Source organism: Dermacentor albipictus, chromosome 1, assembly GCF_038994185.2.
Source record: "Dermacentor albipictus isolate Rhodes 1998 colony chromosome 1, USDA_Dalb.pri_finalv2, whole genome shotgun sequence".
Classification (NCBI taxonomy): Eukaryota; Metazoa; Arthropoda; class Arachnida; order Ixodida; family Ixodidae; genus Dermacentor; species Dermacentor albipictus.
The window spans coordinates 307,689,263-307,716,811 of NC_091821.1; the positions used below are offsets into that span (position 1 = coordinate 307,689,263).

The following is a 27,549-nucleotide window of genomic DNA, read 5'->3' on the forward strand; positions in this document are numbered from 1 at the left end:
ACCTCCTATATGAACACAACAATCAAACCCCGGCCCTCAGTATCCAGCAGCTGCGAAGCAACTGACCACGGCGGCGGTCAGACCCGCGACGCAGCAGAGGGTGCTAAGAATCCCTGGCTCCGGACAGGCCGCCATTGGAATCTGAACCTGGCAACGCTTAACGCTAGAACGTTATCTAGTGAGGCGAGTCTAGCAGTGCTATTGGAGGAATTAGAGGGCTGTAAATAGGGCTCAGTGAAGTTAGGAGGCCCAAAGAAGCATATACAGTGTTAAAAAGCGGGCACGTCCTGTGCTACCGGGGCTTAGCGGAGAGACGAGCACTAGGAGTCGGATTCCTGATTAATAAGAATATAGCTGGTAACATTCAGGAATTCTATAGCATTAACGAGAGGGTGGCAGGCCTTGTTGTGAAACTTAATAAGAGGTACAAAATGAAGGTTGTACAGGTCTATGCCCCTACATCCAGTCATGATGACCAGGAAGTCGGAAGCTTCTATGAAGACGTGGAATCGGCGATAGGTAGAGTGAAAACAAAATACGCTATAGTGATGGGCGACTTCAATGCCAAGGTAGGCAAGAAGCAGGATGGAGACAAGGCAGTGGGGGAATATGGCATAGGCACTAGGAATAGCAGGGGAGAGTTATTAGTAAAGTTTGTGGAGCAGAATAATATGCGCATAATGAATACCTTCTTCCGCAAGTGGAATAGCCGAAAGTGGACGTGGAGGAGCCCGAACGACGAGACTAGAAATGAAATAGACCTCATACTCTGCGCTAACCCTGGCATCATACAAGATGTGCACGTGCTCAGCAAGGTGCGCTGCAGTGACCATAGGATGGTAAGAACTCGAATTAGCCTGACCCGAGGAAGGAACTGAAGAAACTGGTACATAAGAAGCCGATCAATGAGTTAGCGGTAAGAGGGAAAATAGAGGAATTCCAGATCAAGCTACAGAACAGGTATTCGGCTTTAACTCAGGAAGAGGACCTTAGTGTTGAAGCAATGAATGACAATCTTATGGGCATCATTAAGGAGTGTGCAATAGAAGTTGGTGGTAACTTCGTTAGACAGGATACCGGTAATCTATCGCATGGAGACGAAAGCTCTGATTAAGAAATACCAATGTATGACAGCCTCTAACCCTACAGCTAGAATAGAACTGGCGGAACTTTCGAAGTTAATCAACAAGCGTTAGACAGCTGACATAAGAAAGTATAATATGGACAGAATTGAACATGCTCTCAGGAACGGAGGAAGCCTAAAAGCAGTAAAGAAGAAACTAGGAATTTGCAAGAATCAGATGTATGCGTTAAGAGACAAAGCCGGCAATATCATTACTAATATGGATGAGAAAGTTCAAGTGGCTGAGGAGTTCTGTAGAGGTTTATACAGTACCAGTGGCACCCACGACGATAATGGAAGAGAGAATAGTGTAGAGGAATTCGAAATTCCACATGTAACGCCGGAAGAAGTAAAGAAAGCCTTGGGAGCTATGCAAAGGAGGAAGGCCGCTGGGGAGAATCAGGTAACAGCAGATTTGTTGAAGGATGGTGGGCAGATTGTTCTAGAGAAACTGGCCACCCTGTATACGCAATGCCTCATGACCTCGAGCGTACCGGAATCTTGGAAGAACGATAACATAATCCTAATTCACAAGAAAGGGGACGCCAAAGACTCGGAGAATTATAGACCAATCAGCTTACTGTCCGTTGCCTACAAAGTATTTATGAAGGTAATCGCAAACAGAATCAGGAACACCTTAGACTTCTGCCAACCAAAGGACCAGGCAGGATTCCGGCAGGATTACTCAACCATAGACCATATTCACACTATCAATCAGGTGATAGAGAAATGTGCGGAATATAACCAACCCTTATATATAGCTTTCATTGATTACGAGAAAGCGTTTGATTCTGTCGAAACCTCAGCAGTCATGGAGGCATTACGGAATCAGGGTGTAGACGAGCCGTATGTAAAAATACTGAAAGATATCTATAGCAGCTCCACAGCCACCGTAGTACTCCATAAAGAAAGCAACAAAATCCCAATAAAAAAGGCGTCAGGCAGGGAGATACGATCTCTCCAATGCTATTCACAGCGTGTTTACAGGAGGTATTCAGAGACCTGGATTGGGAAGAATTGGGGATATAAGTTAATGGAGAATACCTCAGTAACTTGCGATTCGCTGATGATATTGCCTTGCTTAGTAACTCAGGGGACCAATTGCAATGCATGCTCACTGACCTGGAGAAACGAAGCAGAAGAGTGGGTCTAAAAATTAATCTGGAGAAAACTAAAGTAACGTTTAACAGTCTCAGCCGACAACAGCAATTTACAATAGGTAGCGAGGCGCTGGAAGTGGTAAGGGAATACATCTACTTAGGGCAGGTAGTGACGGCGGATCCGAATCATGAGACGGAAATAATCAGAAAAATAAGAATGGGCTGGGGTGCGTTTGGCAGGCATTCTCAGATCATGAACAGCAGGTTGCCATTATCCCTCCAGAGAAAAGTATGTAATAGCTGTGTCTTACCAGTACTCACCTACGGGGCAGAAACCTGGAGGCTTACGAAAAGGGTTCTGCTTAAATTGAGGACGACGGAACGAGCTATGGAAATAAGAATGATGGGTGTAAGGGATAAGAAAACAGAAGATTGGGTGATGGAACGAACTCGAGGTAATGACATCTTAGTTGAAATCAAGAAAAAAAATGGGCATGGGGAGGATATGTAATGCGGAGGGAAGATAACCGACGGTCATTAAGGGTTACGGACTGGATTCGAAGGGAAGGGAGGCGTAGCAGGGGGCGGCAGAAAGTTAGGTGGGCGGATGAGATTAAGAAGTTTGCAGGGACGACATGGCCACAATTAGTACATGATCGGGGTTGTTGCATAAGTATGGGAGAGGCCTTTGCCCTGCATTGGGCGTAACCAGGCTGATGATGATGACGACGACGACGATGATGATGATGATGATGATGACATAATGCTTGAAAAACTGGCGGCTCTTTACATGAAGTGTCTCTCGACTGCAAGGGTCCCAGAAAACTGGAAAAATTCAAACATTATACTAATCCACAACAAGGGAGATGTTAAAGAAATGAAAAATTATAGGCCCATTAGCTTACTTCCAGTATTATATAAAATATTTACCAATATAATCTCCAATAGAATAAAGGCAACACTGGACTTTAGTCAACCAACGGAACAGGCTGGCTTCAGGAAGGGTACTCTAGAATGGATTACATCCATGCCATCAATCAAGTTATCGAGAAATCCGCCGAGTACAATAAGCCTCTCTATGTGGATTTCATAGATTACGAAAATGCATTTGATTCAGTAGAAATATCAGCAGTCATAGAGGCACGTCGTAATCAAGGAGTACAGAACGCTTACGTAAATACCTTAGGAAATATCTGCAGATGTTCTACAGCTACCTTACTTCTTCACAAGAAAAGCAGGAAGATACCTATAAAGAAAGGGGTCAGACAGAGAGACACAATCTCTCCAATGCTTTTCACTGCGTGCTTAGAAGAAGTATTCAAGGTATTAAACATGGGAAGGCTTAGGAGTAAAAATCGATGGCGAATATCTCAGTAACCTTCGTTTTGTCGATAACATCGTTCTATTCAGCAACAATGCAGACGAGTTACAACAAATGATTGAGTTCCTTAACAGAGAGAGTGTAAGAGTGGGGTTGAAGATTAATTTGCAGAAGACAAAGATAATGATAAATAGCCGGACAAAGGAACAAGAGTTCACGATCGCCAGTCGGCCTCTAGAGTCTGTGAAGGAGTACGTTTACTTAGGTCAATTAATCACAGGGAACCCTGATCATGAGAAGGAAATTCACAGAAGAATAAAAATCAGTTGGATCGCATACGGCAGACATTGCCAGCTCCTGACTGGAAGCTTACCATTATCATTGAAAAGGAAGGTGTACAATCAGTGCGTTTTACCAGTGCTGACTTATGGGGCAGAGACTTGGACACTGACAAAGAAGCATTAGAACAAGTTAAGGACCGCGTAAAGAGCGATGGAAGGAAGATTGCACGGCATAACTTTAAGAAATAGAAAGAGAGCGGTTTGGATCAGAGAGATAACGGGTATAGACGATATTGTAATTGACATCAAGAGGAAAAAATGGGGCTGGGCAGGTAATGTAATGCGCCGGTTAGATAACCGTTGGACCACTAGGGTTACACAATGGGTGCCAAGAGAAGAAAAACGCAATCGAGGACGACAAAAGACTAGGTGGAGCGATGAAATTAGGAAATTCGCGGGCGCTAGTTGGCATCGGTTGGCGTAGGACAGGGGTAATTGGAGATCGCAGGGAGAGGCCTTCATCCTGCCGAAGACATAAAACAGGCTGATTATCATTATTAATATTATTGAACTTCACCTACACATCACCCATTACATTGTCCTTACAGTTACCAAACATAAAGAAGGGGCCTCCTATGATTCAGTAAGGACACCAGGTGAACTTAATATATCACGCATGAAAAAGCAAATAGAAACAAATTGAGGTTTCACTAATTATTCGTAACGTTTCAAAATGAGCCAGAAATGTTAAAACTATGCGACACATTGCACTTTAAATGCTGCCTAATCCTTCAACGTATAAAATATCTGAAACATTGAGTTCGCTTGGGACATCGGGAAACCTAGCTAATAACAGCACCGTGATACTTTCGATTGCTTGTTTCATCATCATCACAATGAGTCTGTTTTATGTCCACTGCAGGACGAAGGCCTCTCCTACAAGTTTGTTTGAAGTTTTATTTGATCAACATGCATTTGCCATCTCAAATAAACATTGCGTATTGTTTACCTATTTATATTTTTATCTCAATTGTAGTTGCAATTATGCCAGCGCAGCCGTCCAAGTCTTACACCGCCCGCTCGTACAACAGACTAATACCGCCGCCGACCACTGGCATACGTATTCTGCACGAAAAGGGGCATTTAACCGACCCATTTGGAACATTGCTTACACATTACCCATACCATGCCTTAATTTTCCTCATATACCAGATGTCTTGTGTAGCTCACCGAGGAAACAGGAGTAACAAACAACGTATATCGAATGATGCATAAAGACACGTGGAAAAACGAAGGTTTAGTAAATGTCTGCTACACTTGCATTTAACGCGCAGGAAAGTGAAAGTTTCGTCAACGCGTTGCGCTTACAATTTCCCCTATTTTCACGGAATTTCAAGTCCGTATGTCGTTACGTTGTTTCAGGAGTCAGGGAAACATTTCGATTAGCGGCAGTATGACACCCAGGAACGCTTGAATGAGTAACTTTCTAGAAAGGCTGTAATGAACCTACACAGAATAAGCCTTTATCGTTCGCCACTCAGAAAACTGCTTCGTACTTGGAATAAATATAAACACCGTGTCGCGCATGGTTTACCGAGGATACTGGGAGCAAACAACTAACTGACGTTTACAACGGATAAAAATTGCGCGAAGGCGAGTATTTAGTAACTGTTTTCAGAGCACATAAGCAACCTATACACAATTAAAATTTTCGGTACACGTCACCAAAAAGTGGTCTCCATTTCTTCGAATATGAACTATCGGCCATTTTGGTCCTGCCGGGAAACGAGTAATAGTGTAGCTTTAATTTAGAAGCAGCCTGAAAATGAAATAGAAGTCAGAAGTGACACATTCCTTTAGAAAAATTTCAAGTCAGTGTTCTATTGGTATTGAAATGGCTTCTCACGTTCGACCAAGGCCATTTTCACGAACATATCTACGATAAGTCGTGATTACACAATGAATTTCGACAGTTATACCTGTAAGCGGTTTGATTCGATTTTTTATGGTGATAAGTTACTGACACTGTTATCTCTGTGCGAAGATTCAATAGTTCCAGAATTTGCTAATCCAAAGATTTCATGCCGTAAGGTGCACCAATCGTTGGGCGCGGCTGATTTTAGTACTTCACGCGGACGTCACCTTCCCCCGCAGTTTAAGCACGGCAAGCTGCTGTGCTTTTGCGCGCGTGCAGCGGTCGCACACCGATGATAAAACGGGGCAGCAGCGCCAACTGACAACCGCCCGACGCCAGCAACGCGAGCGTGCAAGGGCGCGCGTCGGTTCCCGAGAAAGAAGGCGGCGCAGTGAGCACCGGTTACGTGGCCGCAGGAGAGGAAATTGAGCTTCGTTTGTAGTTTTCTCGTACGCCTTCATTCCCCTTTAATTTATCATTTATACAGCACAAATAGCTTCCCCTAAGCTTTTCTTGCCCTCATTATCTGTTGGCTTCGTATGATACTCCCCCATTCAAGGCAACATAAAGTATGAAGTTTGCTTGGAGTCTGTTTGATAAGAAAAGAACTCAGACTTACGTATACACATTGACAGGTGCATGTAATGCCGTTCACAATTAGACGTTCGGACGACTGAGAAGCATGTGTAAACGACAAATGACAGCTTTCAGTTATCTAGGACACCATGGCAATGACTAATCTTACAAGGGAACAACATAAGTTACCATACGCACGTGGAGTGCTGTGTTCCCACAAATTGTTACAAAGGGATGAAAACATAGGAGACTGGCCAAATAATAAACCAAAATAAATTCACATAGGCTGCCTAAAAGTCAGGCGTCCTTAATGCATGACTCAAAATTATTGAGGAGCCGAAGTTACCTGGTCCATGTCAGTTGTAGCCCTGCGTAACAGTCCCAGCTATACACTAGTCTCATGCAACAAAGTCATTCGAAACAGTCCTCACAACCACCATTCTGCCTCCCTCGAGACCTAAATGAGTGTCTATCCCGGATACGTAAAAAAAGAGGCGACATGAAATAGCCATACACGAATACTAAGCGAACAGCCAAGGCCTATTCGATTAGTATTTGAACATTCGCATACACCCAGCTTATATAAAGTTACGATCAACAGCTGCTGTCGATGAGGATGAACCCGCCGCAGTGGCTTAGCGGCTATGGTGTTGCGCTGCTAAGCACGAGGTCGCGGGATCAAATCCTGGCCGTGGCGGCCGCATTACGATGGAGGGCGAAATGCAAGAACGCCCGTGCATTGCGGGCATGTTAAAGATCCCTTGGTGCTCAAAATTAATCCTCTGTGGTTTTGGCTCGTTAAACCCCAGAATTCAATTCAATGAGTATGATGATTTACTCGCATCCCCTTTGAAACAAGGCGGTGACAAATAGTTAACTAAACTGCTCGAGTTACTCAGGCATGTTATACATGCTTTTCAGTTTAGCATTTTGTATACATCTCTTTTTTTCTTTTTTTCACTTCCTCAAAATTTCTCTACATCAGGCAGTACACTGTTGAAAATGACAAGCTTACAAAGTCACGAAGTCGCTTGAAGCCAGAAGGACAAAATTTAGGCAAATCCCATAATTCCCATGCTGGCTCAACCACTCGCATTGCAGCTCCCATAGACATTGGCGCCAGAGTTTCCTATAGTGATTATTGTATGAAACCCTATGGGCTTTAAGTGGTGCGCAACTACGCGCTAAAAGTGGCTTACACCTAGTAGAAACAATTCTCGAAGGCTATGTTTTAGCTGGCGGAGCCGACAGAGCAGCTGTGCGTGTGCGGTTGCGCGAAATGCTCCCCTGCCATCCACCCTCTGCGCCGTTGTCTGAGCCGGTGGCTTTGATCCTTGATGCACTTGTGTTGTAGCCCTTACAGCTGGCCTCGGCAGCTCCGTTGCCTCGGTGGCAGTAGGGTGCTTCGACGTCAGCGCCGCCTCCCACGGAGAAGCGTGGCATCGAGACACCCTGCAGCGCAATTCATCAGGCGGGCGAAAGCACCTCTTCCCCACCCCTATTCGCAACTCCGCTCCCCTCGCCCTCCCTCGCAACCTAAAATGAGGGTGGAATTTTGACGTACCGCTGAAAAAAAAAAAAACGCTGCTCGTGAGCCTTTCCTTCCAAACCTGTGGAAATCAATTTTGGCATGCCTTTGTGCTTGCCTGTGTCGAACTGCTGTAGAGCGTGCCTTCAGCCTGTTCTCCTTGGCTAAGTCCGATCACAGAAATAAACTGGCAATGCGAAAATTAGAAATTACGTTGCACGTATGGATGCTACGAAAAATTCGATGCAGATGAACGCGTCCTGGCCAGATTTAACACTGCCGTGATGTACTATAAGTAAAAACAATGCAAGCCCTCAAAAGGGAAACTGTGGCTTCCACGGTGGTTCGAAAATAAGCAGCGGGAGTGCATGCAACTACTCTAGGCTACCCCAGGCGCATGTTGCTGAACATTATTTTGCGTTCGTGACAGCTAAAAAGCAGAGTTCGTGGTTAATATTCCTGTATATAACTAAAAATAATATTGAGTGCTATCTGTCATATAATGCAAGCATTGTGATAGGATTTACAGAAAGTTAATTGGTTAGATGTGTGCTTACTACGGGACCTGTAGCGGGTAATTGTGCGCGCACGACGGGCAGCCTTGTGGAGTGGAGGAATTATATGGTTGCTTTATCGGCAGCGCCGCGTGGTGGATTTTTTTTTTCTCCCTCTGCAGCGATTAGCTGGGTTTCGAGAGTTTCCGGGGCCAACCAGAAAGTGTTTTGTGTGCAAGCATCGTGCGGCTGTTGTCAACGGTCGACGGTCATGGTGCCACGGACATTTGCTACGACGGGTTGTGCAAAAAAAGGATTGACGTATCCCAATGCGGAAATGACTGCGCAAATGAAACTGCAAATAAAAATGGCTATATTTAGCTACATTTTTTCCCCTCCTTTTTGTGTTTAGCTACATTCGGGCTACAGTTTCTCTCGCCGCCTCGTCCGACCTGGCAACACGCCGACCAGCGTGCGCGCGTCCGCAAGCGTACGAGGGGTCTGGGCTGTACAAACGTGCACAGCGCGCCTCAATGCCCGTAATTCTAGCAAACATACGGAGGTTGCTTACGCGACTTATGCCCGCTGTATTTGTGTTTTGCGTCTTGTAGGTCTCAAAGATCACTCCCGCTCAAGAATAAAAGTAACGACGTCATCAGCTGGACAATTCTTAGTAAAAATTGCCGATGGAAATATGTCGAATGGCGACTTATCGTACGATGAGCTGGATGAGACTGTTGAAGTAACAGTAAGTGTCCGTTTCACAAAAATTCTGTAGTAATGCCATTCGTTGACTAATTCTCGCGTTCTTTTTTTCTTTTTTTAACAATCCGCCCTAACACAGCCTCAAGAGAGCGAACGACCGGCAACAGGTACGGCTGGCGAGGACCTAGACCACCTACCGCCCCAGCCCCTCCAACCTAAGCGCGAAAAGAAAGCAGAAGTGAAGTGGATTGACAAAGATTTTACGCCTATAAGCACCGATCGCACATTCAATCACTAAGAAGCGACCACTCCGCTGGTGCCTCTTGAGTACTTTCTGGATTATCTTACACAAGAAATGTTCAGCGAGCCAGCCAAGTTCACAAACATTTAACCAATACCCACAAACTCCACAAGGTATGCATGATGCCGTCAACCGCTGGCCAAGGCACGTCGCTACGAACTTCGCTCAACGATATAAAAACCATGGATGCAATTCGATGTTTCAAGTGTGCTGCCGCAAGTGCGAAGTCTTTCTTTGCTTGTCTGCTGGAAACGACTGCTTTTACAAATTTCATACCAGAATGTGAAATCTTGTGTTGTAACACTCAAATGTTTCCAAAGAATGTTTGATTTCAGAAGCGAATTACTCGAAACAAACGATTTCTAATCGTGAAGCTAATCCAAGTGAAAAGCGGAAGGTTGCCATTGAGTCGCTGTGTACAAGTTATGCACGTGACCTAATTTTCCGAGGGGGCAGAAATAAAATTGATTTTGTTGGTTGCAGTATGCAACGTAACCGCAATCCAACATAATTCAGAATTCTTGTTGTTTTAATTGTTAATTTGCGCCTAAAGATGTTAAGGACATCTTACACCGATACCACACGGCCATTTTCGATCGCGATAGTCTCCCTAGCGCAGGCTGAGGAAGGGAGCTAATAGGTAACTAGAAATTCGGTCCGGATCGGTCTTGATCGCGATTGAAAGTGCCCGTGTGGCACAGGTCGGCTTCCTTATACTTCAGGCGCTCTGCCAATAATTGCACTATGCCCAAAAGGTTATAACACGACAGGCTGGCCCAAAAGTACGCGCACCGCACCTGCTTGTGTGTGGAGGCCAGGTTGTTGCACTCGCACGGGTCCTTGTCCAAGTCGAAGAGAAACACGTTGTCAGATGACTGGAAACGCGACTCGTCGCCACACGGTCCGTCCGGGCAACTCAGCGTGGTGTTGGTTCTCCAGTCCGGCGCAAAACCCAGCTCCCGCTTGTTGTAGAGGGCTCGCAGTGTCTGGAACGTTGTTAGAGGAAGGGGCTCAATTGCGCAAGGAAGTGAACCACTGAGCTAGTTTGACTTGATTGTATTTTATATACTATTTGAAGTGACCTTAAAGTTCGACATTTGCTGAGTCGATTAAGCTGGAATATTGTATGACTACCGAATAAGCTTACATTACATAGCACGTACAGTGCGGCCCTGAAGGATGAGGGAAATGAGCTAAATTACTTTTTTGGCGAGACTGGAAACCTTCGACTTTGCGGCAGACGACTTGCGGCTATGGACGACCGCACGCCAAGTTTCATCCTAGACGCCAGCGCTCGTTTCTCCCCTGGCGGAGCGATTTCACCTCCAACGGGTGTAGGTTTCCGCCGCCGCTTCCCTTCACGGTCACGCCCGCGTTCAGTTCGCGCTGCGCGCGAAACGTTTCTAGTTTGCGACGGCGCCTCTTCGGATGACTGGAAATTATTAATGTTTTGTTAACTGTCACGACAGCAATGTAAACACGAAAGGGTTGATGCCACCAGTGAAATTCTGCAGATTCACAAGAAAATGGTACGAAAAAAGCAGACGAGAGACATGGATTACTGCGGTGCGCCGAGCAAAGTAAACGGCAAACGAAGCGAGCTCGTTCATTGATCACTCCTGAGTGTATGACTGTTTTTATATGTAACCCACATGAATCTAATAATTACTAGGTACATAATCCTTTTATTGATATAAACACTTTCAGTTGTTCGACGAGCGCTTGTCCTGTGTTTTTTCTCGTGTTTCGTTTTAGTATGCGCTGCCAAAGAATGGCAACCACTTCTGTTGTATGCGCGAGCAGTGGCCGAAGTTCACGCGTGCCGAGAAATTGAATATGTGCACGATGCATTGAACATGACCGGAGTTCATTGCTGCATCAGCACTGCACCGATCGATCGAGTTACTGGACGATACACGCCCGCGTCTTGGTCGAGCCGGCATTGCTGAAGCAGGAATGATTACTAATACTCAACATCCGTCTCTTGAGCACTAGTTAAAAAATGGCCAAACTGTCTACATTGCTGCCTCTATTCTATGCTGTAGGGGACGTACTACACTCTTAGGCAAAGTTACACCCTTTGGCTTGCCCCTTCTGCCACACAACAATAATCGTTATCTCCCTTGATGCGTTTCCTTTCCTTAACGCTGCGAGCCCGGTACTTTCCAGTAACGAACGGCACGCGCTTTATCAGCACAGAACAGTTTACACCCTTTGGAGTGCCCCTTCTGATAACGCGCGTGCCGTTCGTTACTGCACTCTTAGAAAAATTTAACCCTTTGGGGCGTATCTTGTCCCACAACAATAATCGTCATCCGTCTTGCCCGCGTTTCCTTTTTCTAACGCTGCGAGCCCGGTACTTCCCAGTCACGAACGGCATGCGCCTTATCAGTGTGACGCAGCATTCTCGACAGGAAAGTAGCGAGCGCCGAGTTTTCAGGAAAGGAAACGCAAGCAAGGCAGATGACGATTATTGTTGTGGGACAAATTTACGCCCCAAAGGGTGCAACAGTTTTAAGAGCGTGGCAAGTTCCGGGCTCGCAGCGTTAAAGATAGGAAACGCATCAAGGCAGATAACGATTATTGTTGTGAGGCAGAAGGGGCAAGCCAAAGGGTGTAACTTTGCCTAAGAGTGTAGTTAAAGTTGTGTGCGCATGTCATACTTGTGCTACGCAGCGATATATTTTGTGTTTTTTTTCCGCACTATGTCGATGGAAGTCCGTTGTCGCCATCAGAGGCAACACGGATTTGTAGCAAACATTTTGTGACAAACTGCAAAAATGACTTTAGCTCCTACACTCTTAAAACTGTTGCACCCTTAGGGGTGTAAATTTGTCCCACAACAATAATCGTCATCTGCCTTGCTTGCGTTTCCTTTCCTGAAAACTCGGCGCTCGCTACTTTCCTATCGAGAATGCTGCGTCACACTGATAACGCGCATGCCGTTCGTGACTGGGAAGTACCAGGCTCGCTGCGTTAGAGAAAGGAACCGCGGGCAAGATGGATGACGATTATCGTTGTGGGACAAGATAAGCCCCAAAGGGTGTAAATTGTTCTAAGAGTTTATGTGCCGCTACGTATGGGCTGACGATTTTTCCGGCGTCACATAAGATGTCATTTCCAATTACCTGCTCAGCGTCACTTACATGGTTAAGCAGACGCTGCCCTGTCGCCGTATTGCAGCCATAAAGATAATCGTCAAGCGTACAGATCTTCTTAAAGGCAACTAGAAGCGTTTACAGTCTGTTTCACACGGCAAGCAATGGAGTCGCGCGGCGGCAACAGCTCGAGCAGACGCTCGAGGGGCGGAGTCGTGATCTGCGTCGTCTGTTACGGCGGCGCGCGCTGGCCGCATTGTCAGGAAGCGTGCGACTGTTAGGGGCAGTGCACCGATTTCATTGGTACTGCGGGAACTGAGCTGATATTCTTTACTAAACGTTGTGCGCCGCCAAACTCTGAGCCTTCAATGGCGATAATGGACTTCCACAAACTTCTTTTGACAGCATGCTTCGTTTGTTTTTTCGAAAGCCCGGGGTACTTAGCGCGTGCGCGTATATTTCTTCACTGTGTGTGCTACCGTAATAAGCAGCGACAAGACGCACCAAGATGTGCGCGGAACGTGCTCAGTCTTTGTTTGATTCGAAAGCAAAACAAAGCACTCAACAATGATAACTATGGGGGTCGAACACGATCAAACAAACGGATACGATTAAAGGAATGTTTTAGGTCAAGACAGTGAGCTGGAAGTGATTTTTCTCGACAATCATTCACTACACCAGACAGACCCTGCCCGCCGGCGGGGAATTGGACACGTCACGCTCGGAACTTCGGTTAGTATCTCGTCATGTCCCCAGCGGCAGCGATGACAGAGCTCATCCTGGAAGGCAGGGAAGTGTAGAATGACTTGATCAGGGATGTGTTCATTCGCAGCACGTCTCAGTCGCTGACGATGGTGGATCGAAGCCTATCCTCGGGCGACTGATAGAGGGGATGGTGCGCCAGCGATACTTTCAACGAGCCCCAGACATTTTAAATGATGTTGGCGCCCGGGGATTGAGGCGGCCACTCCAAGAGAGTGACTGCGCGCTCTTCCAGCAGTTCTTGCACAACACGAGCAGTGTGGATCGGTGACCTATCGCGTTAGAATATATAGTCGCGGGCGTCAAGAATGTATGGAATCAGTACTCGTTTATGACTGCCCTGCACCTTTCAGCGATGAACTTACCTTCGAGGCATATCAGTGGGCGTCGCACAACGCTTAGTAAAGAATACCGGCTCATTTCACGCAGTCACGATGAGATCGGCGCACTACAAGTGACAGTAAAACGCTTCCCGACAATGCGGCCAGCGCGCGTCGCCGTAGCAGATGACGCCGTTCAAGATCCCGCCCCTCGAGCACCAGCGCGAGCTGCTGCCGCCGCCTGACTCAATCGCTCGCCGCATCGCGATGCGCGCTCCGAGTTTTTCCCTAAATGTCAAACAGACTGTTGTACATCGCCCTTCGAATGAAATTTCCACGCGCACACACGTAGCCACACACCGCGTGCGGCACGAAACATGCCCAAACACGCGCAGTGCAGGAAGCAACCAAGGCGGTGCGAACGAGAGATGGGAGAGGGGAACACCCGCTAATAGAATTTTGCTTCGCATGCGGCGCTCTCAACGCCGGCGCAGCAGCGCCGTTCTCGGTGCCGTTCTTGTCCATAGCCGGCGCTGGTTCTTCTGAACGCCACTGTACAGTGCAACGACGATGCATGTGGGCGGCGTTGCATTGCGATTCGATTGCAATACCACCGCACTAATGTGCTGTGTCTTTCGAAAGGTCCGAGTTTTGAGTTTCTTTGGTCGACTAAATTTCCACTAATTGATGGTTGATCGATGCGATCGATGGTTGAGCGCAACCATCGATCGTTTTTGCTTTCCCTTGATTCCAACCATCAGACTGACTGTACCCCATAATTTATATGCGAAAGATGTTCATCAAAACACTCGCGTTATTGATTCAGTGGTCGTACTTTCTGAGCCTGTGCCGCCAGCGAATCACTAGTAACGCCCGCGAAATCAGTAGAGATTAGCTTCCAGGATGCTGTTGATTATGTGCCACCAAGAACTTGTAACACATCGTGTCTTTTCGCAAAGAAATTAAGAATGCGCTAGACGTTGTCATTTGAGACCGAGGGAAATGACAAGGGAAGGAGGTTAACAAGGCTGAGTCCGGTTGGCTTCCCGGAACTAAGGAAGGGGAGAGACGGCGAGAGGAAGGTGGAGCCGATTTTCAAGCATCCAGCCTTTCTTGGCGCCATGGGAAGCCGACCCCATCCGACCCCATATATATATATATATATATATATATATATATATATATATATATATATATATATATCCCACATTTGTGTGGCCTCTGAGGTATAGGCGGGCCACCGCAGACATCGCGTATTTTGTAAAAGGTGTCTCGCGATGAAGGGCGCTTACCTCCGCGGCGAGGCTCCTTTCCATCAGCGCGTCCAGTTTCTGCGGCGTCCCTCGTCCTCCTGGGATGGGAAAATGCTGATCGAACCTGCCACCGGCATGTGAGCCTACGACAATCTTGAAGCTGTCTCTGCGTATCGCTGCATAGTCCCACAAAGGGTCGATGTTGTAGACGATGTCGGAACGCGGTGAGGGCTCGTCTCGGGAGACCGCTGCCCACACGTCCTTGCCGTCCAGTGGTCCCAGGTCGCTCACCGAGCCTCCTGTGGCGCGAGACGACGCTTTTAATTAATTAAATTATGGGGTTTCACGTGGCAAAACCACTTTCTGATTACGAGGCACGCCGTAGTGGAGGACTCCGGAAATTTCGACCACCTGGGGTTCTTTAACGTGCACCTAAATCTAAGTGCACGGGTGTTTTCGCATCTCGCCCCCATGAAAATGCGGCTGCCGTAGCCGGGATTCGATCCCGCGACCTTGTGGTCAGCAGCCTAACACCATAGCCACTGAGCAACCGCGGCGGGTTGCTTTTAATTAAGCGAGCTCGATGCACGACTTTCCCCTTAAAAAAAAAAAAAACGCTAGCGAGCGCACGTGACTACTGCAGCAGGTTAGCAACTGCCAAAGGAATCGCACGCCGGACTCTGTAATTCAATAAGTGGTTCAATAACTGCGGCATGTACCGTGCCTGGTGGATCAGGATGAAAATTGCCTAACGGCTGCAACAGTGTTACTACGGACAAGAATTAAAGTGACGCGAAAGAGAAAAATTATGTGATCTTTTTTTAATACACCTTCCTTCTACAACATCAAACAAGCCACTCTTATTGTGAGCCAGAACAGTAGCGCGCACATCGAGGAGGCATCCTACCGGAAAGGCGCACAAGGACGGGTGGCAACGCCATCGTGCAATTCCAGCACCAGCTCGCCGTAATGTCACAGATTTTGACAGCGTCTGCTAGTGCCCAGTTATTTTTTTTTATCAGTACAGATCGATTGCATTCTATTCTAAAAGAGCCGCAAACTTCGCAAGTTTCAGGAACACTTAGTGCGCTATGACCGAAATACGAAAGAATAAGGATACTTTGAAATCCGTGACGTCACTTTTGACGGCACCGCCGCTGATATTACGGCGCGATATTCAAGGAGTGTAACTTTGACATTCATAATTATAATGAATATTGAGTTTTGAAATAATACTCTGTCAGTCAGTCTAATGTAGTGTTTGTCTCTAGTGTCCCTTTAAGAAAAGGAGGTCGGCGGCGATGCTCATTAAGAGGACTGCTGGCACTAAATGAAAACACAATCACCAAGGTTTTCTTGGTGGCGGCTATCGAATATTGTATGTATAAACTGCTCGAAGGAAATCATCACCCCGTTCGCAAATATTACCGCCGTACAATTTGAATCCATAAGTGGTACGGACTGCAAGCGATACCAGTGGGCTGCTGCTTATCACACGTCAATGAGGTCTCAGAAACCTTTATTCAAGTAATAAAGTGCAGACTTTAATAACACAAGTCGAATAAACAATCTTCTGTTTATTTGTAAAATAATGACGTGTTAACTATGTTTCTCGGTTATTATACAGTATGTACATTTCTAAACCGAATATTTGAAAAACTAGGGGCCCTTTATACGAACCGTCTATCGACTTCAGTGGTCCCAGAAAAGTGGAAGAACGCGCCGGCTCTCGCCGCCTCCCTCCGGGTGAGCGAGGCAGCCGCGCCACGCTCCGTTTGCAACGTCCCGCACGAGACAGATTGTGCGCGTCAGCTCATATATCGCGAAATGAAAACGCGCCCAAATTTCGCGCGGGGAAGTAATCGTCGGCGAATTTTAAACTTCACTTTCACCGGGATCGGCGCACGAGAACGGGTAGACATGCGATAAAAACTGGGTAAACTCGGACAAATCTTCGCAAGAATTCTTCGCATTAAAAAGTCGCAGTTTCGCCCGAAAGGCGAAGCATCGATTCCATACGAAGCAAGGATAGTAGTTTTATCGAACGTATAAACTCGTAAAGACTCGTTTACTAACTAAATTAACCACGGTGTCAGCACGCACAAGCAAACATGCACACATCAAGCTCGATGATCGCTGTCAAAACGCCGGCGTGAGGAAGTGCATGCGGCAGCAGCAGCGAGAGAAGTGACATTCGTGCTGTCTATCGCTTAAACGCAAACTGAGCCGCGAGAACACCGCACACTCAATGCATATTGGGGGCGAGGACTTACGGAGTCGCCATCTGCCGGAAGCACCTCCCTTGCGTAGTATGAGGGATCACGCGGCGCGCTCCTCATAGGTTTCGTTTACGGCGCTCAATAAAAAACACCACGCGGCAGCCCTCCTCGACATTCATGTAAGTACTCTCAAACAAGAGAAATTTTTGACTGTATATATAATAACATTGGGCAAACTGAAAGTCCATAATCGCTTACAAACGCTATCTCTTTACCGAATACGTACAGAACGCCACTGCGCGCGGTCGCCGTGATGGAGCCTCCCGAACTGACCTCTTGCGTGAAAGGTAGGCAGACGCTGATAGTAAACTATGTGAAATATGTTCTTATAGTGGGCTGTCTGTATGAACAAATGGAGCATAAGCGAATGAAGCCTCAATGCAGCGATCGCACGGGTTTGCAGCGACCGACTGCGCGTCTGCATGCATGTCCACGCACAATGTTTTGCTTTCGCTGCCAGCGCGTTTTCGCACCGTTCCGTGAGGTTTAGGCCGTAGCATATGAGCATTTGACAGCACACTAGGAACCATTGTTGCGTGGACGCTATCAGAACTGTTCAAAAATAATTTCGTTATACAGACTTCGACGCCTACGGCGACTGTGATATGCCGTCGCGACGATTCAATCTGTTCTTGTCTTCTAAATTCTTGGACATTTCAATATTATTTCTCAAGTTACGTCGCACTGTATGTTTATCGATCTTCTCAGCGTGCGATTTCTCTCTGGTTCTTTTTCGTAATCCAGTGCATTAATTCATAACACAAACATGCCCACATGCCATGCTTTTTTTTAATGAGCGTCTTACAGCTCCCTTTCCGTTCCAGTGAACTTGCCATTATCTAGCATCAACAAGTTCATAGACCAAAACCGTCATGACAGCCGGGCAGCGGGCGCGGGCGAGCGTCTCGGTGCGCGTTTTCTGCTACTCACCGAACATCGCAGTAACGGCGCCGTAGCAGAAATGTTCCTCGCGTCTGTGCTTGTTGCATACCCGAGTTGTAGCTGATGGCTGTTTGCCGGTACTAAGTTTCACGAGCCAAGCTTCACGCAGCTCCTTGCCCTGCGGCTACGTGTGAATAAGGCTAACAGCGGGCTCCGTTGCGTACGTACGGCACTGCGGCACCGAGCAGTAGCGTACCATGCTGCAAGCCTCCAAAGGCAGCCACTACCTATCATAGTACTTTCAGATGTTGTCAAGCAGACGTCCAAGGTGGTAAAGCCTCACCATTTAATCAGAACTGCAGCGCAGGTGGGACTTTTAAACTTTCGTTTTCAGCACGCTTCGGCGCTTCCGAAGCAGCCGACGCGGCCGCTGTGTCTACGTGATCCTTCATGGCCCGTCGCGTCGACGGTGGCGCCAGCTTTTTCAGTGGTGGAGCTCGCCCCCAATACGAGCCTTTGGTCTAAAAGCACTGCCGGAAGCTCTGCGCCAAAAGCAGTTCGCTTTCAAGATCAAGCCGGCGCGGTCCCCCCTTGCTGGGCCGAAGCGCAACGATCCCCCCTGCCTCGCCTCCCCCCGGTTCCGTGCGCGCGACGAAAGACGGCGCGCTTTCGCCCCGCTTTCCTCCCTAGAGCGCGCGAGGTGGAGCCGCGATCGTCGGCTCACCCTTGTACGCGTTCACTTGCACACACAGCATACGGCGCGCGGCGACGATGTTATCGGTCTTGGTCTTTACACGGAACATTACGGCGACGGCAAAAATGTACCTGGAGTGTCCATATTTTCTATCGCAATAAAATCAGCAAGTGCCGCTCACCGGCGAGCGCGTAGAACGTGGGCAGCCAGTCGGTGATGTGCATGAGTTGCTGAGAGACCCGGCGGCTCTTGTCCAGCAGCGGCGACCACAGGAAAGCGGCCGCTCTGGATCCGCCCTCCCAGGGTGAGGACTTTGCTCCGCGTAGCGGCCAGTTCATGCCACGGGAGGCCATGTAGCCCCAGGGCACGCCGCCGTTGTCCGAACTGAAGACGATCACGCTGTCCTGCAGCATTCCGGCTTCGCCCAGCGCTCGCATCACGCTTCCGACGGTCTCGTCGAGTGAGTCAACCATTCCTAGATGCGCGGGGATGCATTCGCCCGAAACGCACACTGACAGGATGTTCAATGCGTTAGGGCCAAAGCGATCGTAATATAGTATAACAATGGCCATTGTTATCGCCCCGCCTTCAAATCCACTTCCAGATGATTTGTTACAAGCTGGCTAAGGAGGCCGCTAAGGTCTGGTTTCACCCTCTAATGCTTGTAACGCTGGCGCACCTACGGCTATAAGTGTCCACATAAGGGATTATGATTTATGCTGTCAATTTCTTGTAGATATCATGAAAGAGCAAAATTTACGGTCGATAAACAGCCTCTTTAGAACGGTGCGGTTTCGTAACAAAGGCACAAAACAAAAATTTCACGTACCGCCTGTTGTGTCGCCTTCGAGATAAAACGTATTAATTCATAGTACGCAAAATTAAAGGAACGTGGATTTTGAAAACTACTCTTTGGACAATGGTTCATTCATATTAAATGCATTTAAATATTAAAAGCGCTATCACAATTGTCGTGCCATGGCCAGCGCTTACCGGCGTAGATAGTCCGGTTCTTTTCACCGATATAAGGAAACTTGTCCACATTCTTTTTCTGCGACTGAAGTGGGTCATCAGCATTTCCGGAATGAACCGCCTGTTGGCTCAGATACAGGAACTGAGGCTGCAAAGGGAGAGAAAAACCTAAGAGAGCGCGGATGTCGATGAACAATAAAGCGGCCACGTTTAAGAAATTTCACACACCATATTTACATTATATACTTCTTTAAATCCGACGCATCAGCGATGGCAATGAAATACGCTCACGCAGAAAGAAATTGTTTGCGCAGTCTATGCAGCTTCAACATCGTTTTCTCTGTTCAATTGACTCCGTCCTAAAATCACGATTAGATTCCTTGAGACAATGTATCATCGACTTCGTCTGAACGCCGCATTTATCTGTGCCGTCTTGGATTGACCATCAATCCGTATTCTAACTGTGGTGCGTTGGAAACCGTGGAACACATTTTGTTTGCACGTCCAGCTTACAAAGGCAAAATGACTTGTTGTTTCAGTGCCACTAGCTCTTCTAGAACATTATGCGAAAATAGAACGGCCCACAAGCAACAACGGGGATCAAGGAAAGACGACACACGACGCTTTGTCGTGAACTAAGTGCTCGACTTGTAACTTGAGAAAAGCAGCGAAAACAATTGAGACGTCATTGCTCAACTTTATCACGCCACGTCCTCCAGCTTTGGCGATTAAAACTCCGTGCGGCAATGATTACCTTGGACTTGTCCAAGTTCTGGATGAGGCGCACTGCTTCCTCGGCGAACAGCTCGGTGCCGTACACTCCCATGGCGTCCTCTGCGGGCTCCGTGCCGTTCCAGAGGTCGAGACCCGAAATTTCTTTTCCATCCTGAAGACGTTGATTTGAGCGTTTTTTTGTCAAATTTCTGATACTCGAACACCACCACCACAACCACCTTCATCATCATCATCATCATCATCATCATCATCATCATCATCATCATCATCATCATCGGTTTATGTCCACTGCAGGACGAAGGCCTCTCCCTGCGATCTCCAACGTATAATGTATAATAATGTATAGTGGTCCCACTCCTCTCCTGCTATAGCCCTATGTTGGGCTGCAGTGTATGTGAATGAATGAATGAATGAATGAATGAGTTACCCCTGTCCTGCGCCAACTGATTCCAACTTGCGCTTGCGAATTTCCTAATTTCATGACCCTACGTAGTCTTCTGCCGTCCTCGACTGCGCTTGCCTTTTCTTGGCACCCATTCCTCAACTCTAATGGTCCACCGGTTACACATCCTACGCAGGCACGTACCCAGGATATTCTTTCGGTGGGGGGACGATCCAAGGTAACTTTTCTGTGCAAATGAGGAGGGGGGGAGTACTTATACTAGTGTAAAGGTGAATAATGCCCACCGTTCGCAATAAAAACGCGTAAACCCGCAGAAGAAAAATGAAATAAGGTGTATCTCAGGTATACGCCTGTGAGATAGACCTCTCCTTTGCTTTACAAAAAAGGAACCACATCAAATGGACTCGCATTGGAAAGAAGCGCGGGAAGAACAGTGCCAATTGAAGAAGTAAAGAAGCGAAAGTGTAAAATAAAGATTTCTAGAAGCGTTTTCTTTTAATTAGCTCTGGAAGAAATACAGATAAATATATTTTTGCGGATCAATCACAGTTATTTTGGGTCCCTCGTGTACTGATCTACCAAGTTAAGTGCCAAAACCGACTCGTATCGTTATTTGGGAAGTTGCGTAACGATGCGTGGCTGCCAGTCCCGTACAACCGCAAAGAGCGCAGCATGCTGCGGTTCTAGACGTACTGCATGCGCCCACCGCGGAAGGTTAGAAAAACACCCGCATAAGCATAGCTGAGAAGTGGCTACGTCAGGAGGGTAGACTGATAATGGTAGAAGCGTCATTCAAAACACACGGAATCATTCTCCACTTCTGGCACCGTTTCCGCTACTTCTTTTTAAATAAAAAGATGTTGATCCGTAAATAGTTTCACAAGCAACTGTTAAATTTGTCAATTTTCATTTTTCCTTCCTGTTTGGCTGTTGCCTCAGTTCTCTCCCTTAGTAGATCGCTTAATTTCTCGACTCCTTGCTACTCTTGTTTCCAGTTCCCAATTTTGCATGAAACGTGCTGTACAATTACGGAAAAGCCAGACGAGGTAACAGCTGACATTCATATTTCTTATGGGTTTAACGGTTACTGCAGGGTTCGATCATGGACACTGATTCGCATGATCTTATTTTCCACCTTATCTAACGCGTATCACGGGTCCCGAGAGTACGTCAGCGCCGTGGCGAGCCGTCACTCGAAGAAATAATGAAGCAAAAGTGAAAGTTAAACGCAAATGGCGTTGTCTTCGGCCGCAACTCGCTCCACGAGCATAGGGGCCAGCAGACTACGAACCGAATCCCTTTCCTGGTTCCTGGATCAGTAAACAAAGGTTGAACTAACGAAGCAACAGCAATGCGCGTGACCGTTGGAATAGATGGTGACACCTGAACGCATCTCGAGTTAATTAATCGCGCGGACACCGATTCGATCTGAAAGCTGGCCTTCGCACCGCAGGAGACGCCGCGAGTACCGCCATCCAAAAGGAGGGAAAAAGGCAGCAAAATGTTGACCGTCGAATAACTGTCAAGTCTCAAGATTGATTTGGCGGCGCTTTAGCAATGTGTGTGAGGAGTGGTGGCGCGGGTGAAGAGTGGTGCCCCCCCCCCCCCTGGGTACTTGCCTGATGCTACGCATTACATGGCCTGCCCAGCTCCATTTTTTTTTCTCTTATAGTCAATTAGAATGTCGGCTATCCCCGTTTGCTCTCTGATCCACAAGGCTCTCTTCCCGTACGTCTCTTAATGTTAAATTATGGGGTTTTACGTGCCAAAACCACTTTCTGATTATGAGGCACGCCGTAGTGGAGGACTCCGGAAATTTCGACCACCTGGGGTTCTTTAACGTGCACCTAAATCTAAGTACACGGGTGTTTTCGCATTTCGCCCCCATCGAAATGCGGCCGCCGTGGCCGGGATTCGATCCCGCGACCTCGTGCTCAGCAGCCTAACACCATAGCCACTGAGCAACCGCGGCGGGTGCTCTGTTAATGTTACGCCTAAGATTCTCCTAAGAATTGTCCGAACTGGCCGCTCTTTTCGCTGCTGTGGAATACGTTGAGAAAGGACCGGGCCGACGAGGGACGTTTTCGAAACGGATTGCGCCATGATGCTTCCGCCGTTGTAAGCGAACTATGAGATTATTGCCAACGTATTTGCTTGTTCATTTGTATTTTAGAGAAAGAGAATACAGAAAATGCAAGGAGGTTAACCAGACTAAATTACGATCGGTTACACTGTGCAGAAAATGCAGGGAATAGCAGCTTAGGTATAGTGAAGAGGGAAGCAACTTGTTAAAGCTGGCAAGCATACGCAACTTCTGGTCGCAGAACGTCACTCAATCTCATGTACACTGTTTAAAATTCGGAGTAGCACTTTTCAGTGTGGACGCCAGTTGCGACTAAGAGCGTAGAATTCTTGCTGTGGTAGAGCACGGCTTGTCCAAGCTGGAATTTGCATCAAATTTTCGTAGACAAGAAGCGCGAAATAACACTATAGTACCTTGCCACTTACCAAATTTTATTTTGATGGTAATTACAACTCTGGTATAAAAACACTGCACAAAGATAGAGCAACTTCATGCATTGCATTATCCCGGTATGCATATTCTACTTAATTGCTATGTAACGGGGAGGCGGGGGGGGGGTGAAGAACTGGTCAAGCCTTTGTTGCTTTTCGTCTGCGCCCACGTCAGTGTCTGTAACACTGAAATAAACTTGTTGAAAGTTGACAAGACGGCGAGTCAATGCACTTGTATCGTAAAATGAACAGCATGAAAAAATTGATGCACAAGGCGGAGAAGACGACAAGGCATGCAACCGAGTGATGATTACATGATGATATAAGAAACTGGGTTGCATACTCACTATGGGAGAGTGACCAAAAAGCGCGTCGTGTGAACAAAGAAAATTCTAGTGCCATTCAGAATTTACATGAAATATATAGCGGGTGCCTCATGCAACTTGTGCCAAAATTTAATATATATATATATATATATATATATATATATATATATATGTATGCAAGTGCCACGTAACTGGACAGAACCATGGTAATATTGCTTGCCGTCGCTTGGAGTAAGACTATATCTTGTATTTCGCCTAAGTAAATAATTAGTTATTATTATTCAATCAACTTCTAAATTATTACATTATTAGTTCCCTTTCTTGGCTTAAATATTTGTCATCTTTCTGTAACCCCTCTCCACCTACCCAATGCTCCTCAGAGCCTGTAGGGTAAATAAATAAATAAATAAATAAATAAATAAATAAATAAATAAATAAAGCCTTCTAAACACGAAAAAGTGTCGTGCGGAACTTTTTCCTGTTTTGTGGGCTTTCTTTCAGGTTTAGGAAAAAACATTTATTTAGCATGTATTGAGAAACGGAACGAACATTTTTTTTTTTCAGGATGGTATACAATTTTCGCATTGATACTTTTGGCCTGAATATAATATTTGATAAGTTGATCAGCTAATAATAATAACTAAATATGTAATTACTTTAAATAAGAACAGTCTGACTTGCTCCAAGCGACGGCAAACAACATTACCTTGGTTGTGTCCAGCTACGTGGCACTTGCATATATTTAAAATTTTGGCACAAGCTACGTTGGACACTTGCATGGTAAAAGTTTTGGAAGGAAGGAAAAACATTCAGTCTATAAGGGCAGTCAGACTGGCACAAGCAGAAGCAGAAAGAGAAAAAAAAAAGATATCACAGGCAACTATAGAGAGGAAAAATAACAACAGGATTAAGCAAGCAGACGGCGAAATGGGATAATAAGATAATTGCAATGCACTGCAATGTAAAGATATTTCTATGACTGCGACCGATAATTGTTGTAAGCGGAGGATATAATAACTGACTGTTGCAGCGCCTTATATACTGGTCGCTATCACTAGCATATTTCAAGGAGCACTTCAGTTAACGCTTATAAATACCTGGGAGTGATGGAGCATGTGGGTGTGGTAGTCTTCGTGCCCGTAGTAAAATCCGTAGAAAGAGTCGAAGCCCCTCCGGGTAGGCGTGTACTCGTAGCGGTAACTGCCCAGGTGCCACTATGGTGTGGGTTCAATAATATGTCGAAATGTGGTTGACGTTAATAATCACATCAGGAAACGAAAAAAAAGCAGGAAATAAAATCGAACCAAACACAAAGAAGCTTTGGGTATCAGTCATATTAGCTTGCTATACTGCATGGAGATTTGCAAGAGTTGAAGGTGATATTAAACAATCACTAATGCACGTCGAGTTGACGGTTATGTTCAACCGGTAATTTTATTGTCGCATTAACATAACGAAACGACCCTGGGTCCTTCGAAACGTTTGTTTGCAAAGGAACTATGCAGCTGAGGTTCATTCTTAATTCTCATATTCTTTTTCTTTAGAATGCTCATTAATAAGATAACGAGGAGCCCTGCGTCGCTACGAAACAAACAGAGCACCAAATCTAAGCAGCATTAGAAACATCTTATTTAATATACTATACTTAGCAATTCCCGGCGTCTTTGTTAGTTTTTACCGCCTCTCTCCTCAAACGTTAACTGTGTCTGAACTGTGCCCTGCTGAATATGCTGTTAGTGGTAACACTATAACTCCTAGCGCTGACAAAAAAAGAAAAAGAAAAGAAAAAGCGTTAACATATATCCCTTCTTGGAAGAAACTTCAATTAGAAACTCCTTGACACTCCCATTTGAAAAGGATTGTAACAAAGAATGTGATAAACTCTGGACGTAAATCATTTTGTCATGTGCGTAACGACGAAGTACATGTGTCTCAGTATGTCTCATGGCGGCTTAAAGAAAGAGAAGAGAGAGAGAGAAGTCGCAGTTTCACCCGAAAGTTGAAGCATCGACTGCGATATCAAGTCGATATCAAAAGAGTCGACAGCTATACGAAGGACAGTAGTTTTATCGGCCGTATAAACTTGTAAACATTCACTTACTAACCAAATTAAAAAATTACCGACGATTACGTTACTTCCTAATGCGAAATTTGAGCGCAGCAAATAAGCTGTTTCACCTTTTCGATAGATTGAGGCAAAGAAATCGAGCAACACATGTATGCGCTATCACAGAATTTTTTTTTTATTTTTCACACGTATTCCTTTAACAAAGACTCCACTAACAGTTCTTGACAGTCATGAAGGAAGCTTTGTGGTCGGAGAAATAGACTGATATATGTTCGACTTGGTACACCAATGCTTGATTCTCAAAGACGAGATCTATACAAGTGCCTCGCGAGGTTGTCACAGCCGTGGGACGCGTTACGAGTGAGAGGAACGAGATGTTCTCCCGCATAAGTGTTAGGAAATTGCTGTTTGTCTTTATGTCAACATTATAGTCCCCCACTACTAACATCGGTGTGGATCGATGGACGGTTAATGCGAGTTGCAGGAAGTGCACGACGTCTTTCGTGAGTGCGGTAGCGGACTCACGAAAGCGGTATCAGTCGGTCGCTGCTAGCGCTGGGGGGATGAAAGGGGGGCGGAGCTGGTTACGAGGCCGACGACAACGCCGACGACGACGCGAAACCCAGGAACGGACGCCAAAGAGCCATTTGTGTAGCCAGCCCTCCTCCACAGTCTCTCCTCCTCCCTTCCATCATCCTCCCTCGCCCGGAGAGCCGACAGCGCGCATGCGCGGCGGCGGAGCAGATTCGTCGGCGAGCTGGATACGAGGCCGACGACAACGCCGACGACGACGCGAAACCCAGGAACGGACGCCAAAGAGCTGCGCTCTAAAAAAAAACATGGTGTCACGCGCGCACAAGCAAGCATGAACACAATCACTGGACGATAGCGTAATCTCGCTGTCAAAAAGCTGGAGTGAGGAAGCGTGGCAGCAGCAGCCAGCGAATTGACCTTCGCGCTGCCTCTCGCTTCAACGCAAACTAAGCGACGAAAACAGCGCACGCGAAGCTATCGCCTCTTGGCGCACTCTGTCCCCACCGCAGGTCGCTTTCAAGATAGGGCTCGCGCCACACGCAGCAGCCGTCGGGGCTGTACGCCCCACTCCCTCCCTCCGATTCCGCCGGTGCCTTGCGCGACACGGAAGACGGTGCGCTTGCTCCCCACTTTCCTCCCTTGTGCGCGCGAGATTTAACTGCCATCGTCGGCTCAACCTCTCATGCTTTCACTCGTACGTACAGCATACAGCGCGCAGCGACGATGTCATCGCCCTTGGACTTTATACGGAGCATCACGTCGCCGGCGACGGCAGCAATGCGTCTGGAGCGTCTACATAATTGCTATCGCATTAAAACGTGTAATCGGGCACCACGAATGGCTCGCCTGGCGCTTCTGACTATAGCTTCATTCGACAGCTGGCCTCCGCGAGCGTTTAGAACACTTCAGTCAGTTTTTCAAATTGTATTACACCTCACCCTGATGGCGAACTATCCCCTTCTCTTCATTTACATTATTATGCCTTTAATCTTCCCCGTTTCCCCTTCTCTAATGCAGGGTAGTAAAGCGGATCTGGTTTGCTACCCTGTATCTGGTTAATCCGTGCTTTTCTTTTCAGTTCTCTGTCTCTCTCTCTGGCTGCACCAAAACGAAGGAAAGCTAATCTGTGAGGCATTGTTGTTTCGATGTCCATCAAAAACTCGCCGTTCTATGACGTCACCTGTGATGAAGTTAGCATGTTCCTATGGGTGGGCAGCGCAACCCGGACGAAGGACGAAAGGAAGTACACAACACGAGCGCAGACTAATTACAACTGGTTTATTATTTCAAGCAACGGACTATAATATACAGAAAATGTAAACACGTGTAAAGTGACGTTTACAAGGGTGTTAGCCTACCTTGCCA

General features: G+C 46.7%; 1 protein-coding gene across 5 annotated transcripts in view; it reads right to left on the reverse strand.

Moving 5' to 3' along the window:
* Positions 1-27,549, reverse strand: part of LOC139057300 (arylsulfatase B-like) — a 162,764-nt gene that overhangs the window by 43,920 nt on the left and 91,295 nt on the right. For 3 of the 5 annotated variants that reach the window (XM_070535237.1, XM_070535234.1, XM_070535247.1), the window contains exons 6-11: positions 24,680-24,796; positions 20,359-20,490; positions 19,626-19,752; positions 18,814-19,107; positions 14,817-15,076; positions 10,142-10,330 (exon numbers count right to left, since the gene is read on the reverse strand). In XM_070535237.1, the coding sequence (XP_070391338.1) occupies positions 10,142-10,330; positions 14,817-15,076; positions 18,814-19,107; positions 19,626-19,752; positions 20,359-20,490; positions 24,680-24,796 (1,119 nt within the window). The remainder of the gene's footprint in view (positions 1-10,141; positions 10,331-14,816; positions 15,077-18,813; positions 19,108-19,625; positions 19,753-20,358; positions 20,491-24,679; positions 24,797-27,549) is intronic. The other 2 variants (XM_070535254.1, XM_070535260.1) reach the window with 2 other exon arrangements.